The sequence below is a fragment of the Drosophila hydei genome, unplaced genomic scaffold (assembly GCF_003285905.1).
Source record: "Drosophila hydei strain 15085-1641.00,03,60 unplaced genomic scaffold, DhydRS2 tig00008139-arrow-pilon, whole genome shotgun sequence".
NCBI lineage: Eukaryota > Metazoa > Arthropoda > Insecta > Diptera > Drosophilidae > Drosophila > Drosophila hydei.
Window position 1 is genome coordinate 2,229,918 of NW_022045847.1, and position 5,747 is coordinate 2,235,664.

The 5,747-nt window shown below is 38.5% G+C and overlaps 1 protein-coding gene across 1 annotated transcript; it reads left to right on the plus strand.

Moving 5' to 3' along the window:
• Nucleotides 1-654: 654 nt before the first annotated feature.
• LOC111602385 (adenosylhomocysteinase-like 2) lies at nt 655-4,207 on the plus strand. The gene is made up of 8 exons (XM_023319408.2): nt 655-1,220; nt 1,286-1,353; nt 2,278-2,347; nt 2,408-2,967; nt 3,031-3,137; nt 3,191-3,753; nt 3,828-3,948; nt 4,004-4,207. Exons 2-8 carry the CDS (start codon nt 1,303-1,305, stop codon nt 4,008-4,010), a joined length of 1,479 nt encoding a protein of 492 aa, XP_023175176.1. The 5' UTR covers nt 655-1,220; nt 1,286-1,302; the 3' UTR covers nt 4,011-4,207.
• Nucleotides 4,208-5,747: the final 1,540 nt, after the last annotated feature.

Genomic DNA, 5,747 nt, shown 5'->3' on the forward strand with positions numbered 1-5,747 from the left:
AAATATATATATATATATGTATATATATATAAATTTGGTAACTTAATGGATCTTGTTGTAACTAACGATGACTCTCTATATTTAACTGAGACTAGGAAACAATTAGAAAAACTGTAGAAAACATATTTGAAATCTAATATAAACCTTCAAGACTATTGGGTTGATATATCTCTATTAGTATGTATTTTTGGTTTAGTATCTGCGTACGTCAAGAGCCCAATTGATAATTGGCATAACCACTATATGAGTCAATTCAAGTTGTGATAAGCGCTTTTTAAGCAATTGGAATAGTGAAGACTCCGCTGTCATCTAACCGTTCTAGGGGAGAGAGAAAGACAGAGAAAAAGAGGGACAGAGAGACGTGAAGAGAGAGAGAGAGAGAGAGAGAGAGAGAGACGAAGAGAGAGAGAGAGAGACGAAGAGAGAGAGAGAGAGACGAAGAGAGAGAGAAAGAGAGTGAGAGAGCGGAAACACTGAAGAGCGATAATAGCTTTAAGATAAGATGTTTATTTCTGTTCGGTCTGTTCTGTGTGTATGTGTATGAGCAATTTCTCTGCCCAGTTATTTGTTGCATTCGTTTTGCGTTCTTTATTTGTATTATTTATTTATTTCTCTACGATCGCTCTGCTCCCAATAAACATAAGCAGTACCAGTTGATGTGAATCAGTTTGTTGTTTGCGGCAGACAAGAGCGCACGAAGGCATCGTCACATTCGGTATTCCACGTTTCGCACTTGACCCAGTAACGGTGACGTAGACAACGACGAAGACAAGCGCGAAGAGAAAGATCGACAAGGAGACAGACATTCAATTGCTGTGACGTAGGCATCGGACAATACGAGTGCCGAGAAGGGACTGACAAGAATCAGACGCAGAAGAAGAAGGAAAAGGAGACGGAGACAGAGACAGAGTAACTGTGACGTAGACAGCAGTGAGGACGCGTGTAGAGTTCAACATATATAGAGTGAAGTGCATAAAGTTCAATTGTGTTGAGATCTGAATCAAAGTGGACAGTTGAACGTTGATCTTTAGGTTTGTCAAGCCATATCTAGTCAGTGGTTTGATTGCCATAGCTATAAACCGTTCTGTCGGTCACGTGCTTCGTTGTGTATACTTTAAACAGCTGATTATAAATAAGCAAAAAGCGAAACGAAAAAACAGCGGGGATTGTTGACAAACTTGAAATATATTGTGTATAGAACCAGTTTTCATTGTCAATATGTGAGTGGTCGAAGGTCGATAGCCCCAACGATGTAAATATTTAATATTGTTGCTATCATTTTCAGCTAAACGTGTCTGCAAAATGAGTAAAATGCCAGAGACCACATTTGCCGACCTGAGCTTGGCCGATAAGGTAATTTGTGCAACTATTTTCTTCGGCTCAATAAAGTATGCAAAACAAACGTGAAACGTACAGTCTTGATCACAAAATATTTGGCACATGAAACATTCGACTAATTGCATGAATGTGTGTCTATACATGTGTGTGTAACGAGGAGCACAAGCAAAAAGAAACAAGAGAGAACAAGTGCAGCTGACTGCGAAATACTCAGTGTTAAAAAGTTGACAGCTTATATATTGATTTGCATTGCAAGTCGGCGCTCTTAATATACATAAATACTTCTACTACTTTAATCATTTGTATATGTAAGCGCCAAAACAACTGCATTTCACATGCATAAAAATAAAATAATTTACTCTAAAATGTGCGGGCGTATATTCGATTAAAGCCAATATACTAAGTTTCCCATTACGAACAGAGTATTGAAAATATTTACAAATGCTGCGAGTTGATATAAAGAATAAGCTCTTCATGCATATGAGGGTTGATGATGTATTTACAAACACACATGCATACGTAGGCTCACATATGCACACAAGCATGTATACAGGTGTGTAGGTACATGCATCTAATTGTGAGTGTGAATGTGTTGAATGTTTATTGAAGACGGCTATGGAAATGTACACAAGTCAGTTAGCAAGTGGGTTGGGATACAAATGCAAAAGCCTACATTTGCGGAATTGATTAATTTGCTCGTTTGCTTAAATGTTGGCATGTGATTCTTTGAGGTCGCGATGCTTGCTACGCAAAACGATTACACAGCGTCAATTGACGCTGCGAATTATCAATGATACTCTAATCGATGCCAATTACCACCAGCTGCGATCTCTGTCCAATCTGGTTGATAGCTCTAGGCTAAAATAAATTAAATAAAGCTCCCTTATTAGTTACCCAAATACTGAATAAAAAAAACTTAAAATTTTTCTCTTACAAAAGACAGCAGTGAAGAAATCAAGCATTGAAGCCCGTCGATTTTCCGACGTATCCACATGCTCCTTTAGTTCGGGTAAGTGTGGGAAGTACGTTATTAATGATGATCTAACCGTTACCCTATTCCCGATTGTAGCTTGCTTCACAGGCAGTTCCGATGAGGACGAGATTTCGCCAAAAGATATTAAGCAGAGCAACTCAACTGGCAGCTCTGACTTTTGCGTTAAGAATATTGCCAAGGCATCATTTGGGCGCAGGGAGATCGAAATCGCCGAGCAGGAGATGCCGGGAATTATGACACTACGCAAACGTGCCGCCGAGGACAAACCGTTGAAAAATTCAAAAATTGTGGGTTGCACCCACATCAATGCGCAAACGGCGGTGCTAATTGAAACTCTGATTGAACTGGGTGCGTCCGTTCGCTGGGCAGCCTGCAACATCTTTTCGACCCAAAATGCAGTTGCAGCGGCGTTAGCGGAGAAGGGTGTACCGATCTTCGCGTGGCGTGGCGAGACCGAAGAAGACTTTTGGTGGTGCCTGGACAGGTGCATCTACAAAGAGGGTTGGCAACCGAATATGATCCTCGACGATGGTGGCGATGCTACCCATCTGATGCTTAAGAAATACCCGGACTATTTTAAATCCATCAAGGGCATTGTCGAGGAGAGTTTGACAGGGGTGCACAGGTTGTACCAGGTGAATAGCCAAATACATCACAGCCTCTACTAGCTATTGAAACCGATATCCTTCCTATTTCAGATGTCGAAGGCAGGCAAGCTTACAGTGCCCGCAATCAATGTCAATGACTCGGTAACGAAAAACAAGTTTGATACATATTATACATGTCGTGACTCTATACTGGACAGGTAAATAGCAGTTCCTATATGAAATTCACCTAATCTATACCATTTCCCACTAGTTTGAAGCGAACGACAGACATCATGTTTGGTGGAAAGCAGATTGTGGTTTGCGGCTACGGGGATGTTGGCAAAGGTTGCGCAGAAGCCCTTCGGGGTCAGGGCTGTATAGTTTATGTAACAGAGGTCGATCCGATATGTGCCCTGCAAGCGGCAATGAACGGATATCGAGTAGTGCGCTTGGGAGAGGTCATACGGACGGTAGATGTGGTAATAACCGCAACCGGTAATAAGAATGTTGTTACACGTGATCATATGAATCGCATGAAGAACGGTGCCATCCTCTGCAACATGGGTCATTCGTGCTCTGAAATAGATGTGAGCAGCCTGCATACACCTGAGTTGACTTGGCAGCGAGTACGCTCACAGGTGGATCATATTATTTGGCCTGACGGCAAAATGATAATTCTTCTGGCTGAAGGACGATTGGTAAATCTGTCTTGCTCCACCATCTCATCGTTTGTCGTCTCGGTGGCCTCCTCTACACAGGCATTAGCTCTCATTGAGCTTTATTCATCGCCGGGACGTTACAAATCGGATGTATACCTACTGCCAAAGAAAATGGGTAAGCGGCTGTTATATATATGTTATGTGTATATAGGTATATGTATTCATTATTCTTGCACTATCTATTCATAGACGAATATGTGGCTAGTCTACATCTATCGACTTTTGATGCTCATCTGACAGAGTTAACCGATGCGCAGTCGAAATTTCTGGGCTTAAGCAAAGCAGGACCCTTTAAAGCGAACTATTACAGGTAAATATATGAAAATACGGATAACTGTCTTCTACCATTCTGTTTTTGGTTATAGATACTGATCAAGTGTTGACCTTCCGCTTGTTTAATCGGATAAAATATGTGAATGTTTGAGTTTTTCATATTTCAAGTTGAATACACGTTTTTATTTCGTTTGCTGGATGAACTGGATTTATGATGACCTGGTGTTATTAATAAGCAAACTTAGGCTATTTATGAGTTATGAGAAAAATTATTATTCTCTTGAGCAGTAAACCATAAAATGAGAAATATACAGAACTATATTTATATGTATATAGATTAACTAATATATATATATATATATATATATATATATATATATTTATTTATATAATGACATCTCTATTTAATGCTGATGCCATTTTCAAAATATCAATTTCAAAAGTTTCAATAGTAAATTTAAATAAGCTTGCAAGCCCGTTAAAATATTTAATTATAACAACAAATTGATGATTGTTTAAAAATGTTATCTAATATAATTTTTGTCCAGGTTTCTCGTCAAAAAAAAGTAGAATAAACATAATATTGTGTAAACATAAACATAAATAATAATTCGATTCTTATATAATTACGGGGTTACAAATTAATTAATTAATCTAAATTGAAATTAATTAATATACTTTCTGCTATGGACGATGAAGACCACAGAATTCCTTGCTCAAGGTAAGAAAGAGAAACTATCATAGGAAGGCTTAGAATATTTGATATATTGTGAGTCAAGACAGTGTCAGGTAGGTCTTGAGGGAGGTGTCTTATAAGCCTTCTCCTATTCTTAGTGCGGAGTTAGCAGATCTGTGGGCTGCAGTTTCTAACCTGGCTGTTTATGAGAATCTAGTGTCTCAAGTTCTTTTTGGCAGATTTTTCGATACCGTCTCCAACTTTTGGTGTCTTGAGGTCACTCTCAAGGACCCGGTACCCATCCAGTGATCTTCCTCAGTGTTTTTACCTGAAAGCCATAGATGAGGCCAGCAGCAAATATACTCTTACTGATTTTGACGTTGCTGTCTAGAGGTAGATTGCTTTGCGACGTGACATGTATTCTGAAAGTGACGATAACCCCAAGGTGATTTAGCCATCATGACTAATTTCCTTCACAGCGATACTAGGGTAGTAGCGACGGCCATGAGTGAAAGTCAAATTTGTCGACATCGATTCGCATTTTCCACTTGTCAGTCCAATTCTGGAACACGTTTTGGTATGGTTGTAGTGCACTCGTGGCCTGGAGTATACAGTTGCTTGTTGCGAGTCATCGACGTATCTTATACATATTTTCGATTAGCTCAAACGTCATTAAAAAAAAATCTTTAATTTGTTGCATTTTGTTTTCACCACAGTAATGACAGTGTCATAGTGCCAAGCTTTTGACACGCTGTAAGTAGGCAATGGATTGTGTACTAGGTACAAGTTCGTACAATATATCACAGATGGCGCTTTCTATTAGAATTACAAAATTAGAACGCTGCATTTGGCAAGAGTGGGTCAGTTCTTAAGTTTTGGTCTGAATTATTTAAATATAATATTTATAATATTTATCAATCACATATTCACCTTCTGACTTAGCTCTCCTTACGTGTGTCTCTATATACTAGGTAATCATGTCAGAATCGTTTAATATAAATAAATTTTAATTTAATTGAAACTGAAAGCATTCGACATTAATTTATTAAATCGTGCAATAAGGACTTTTCTAATGAACATCTTTTTATCAAATTAGAGTATGTTCGTATTATGAATAATATTCAAGTCTTGTGAACAACCTCCAATTTAATTTAAATAAT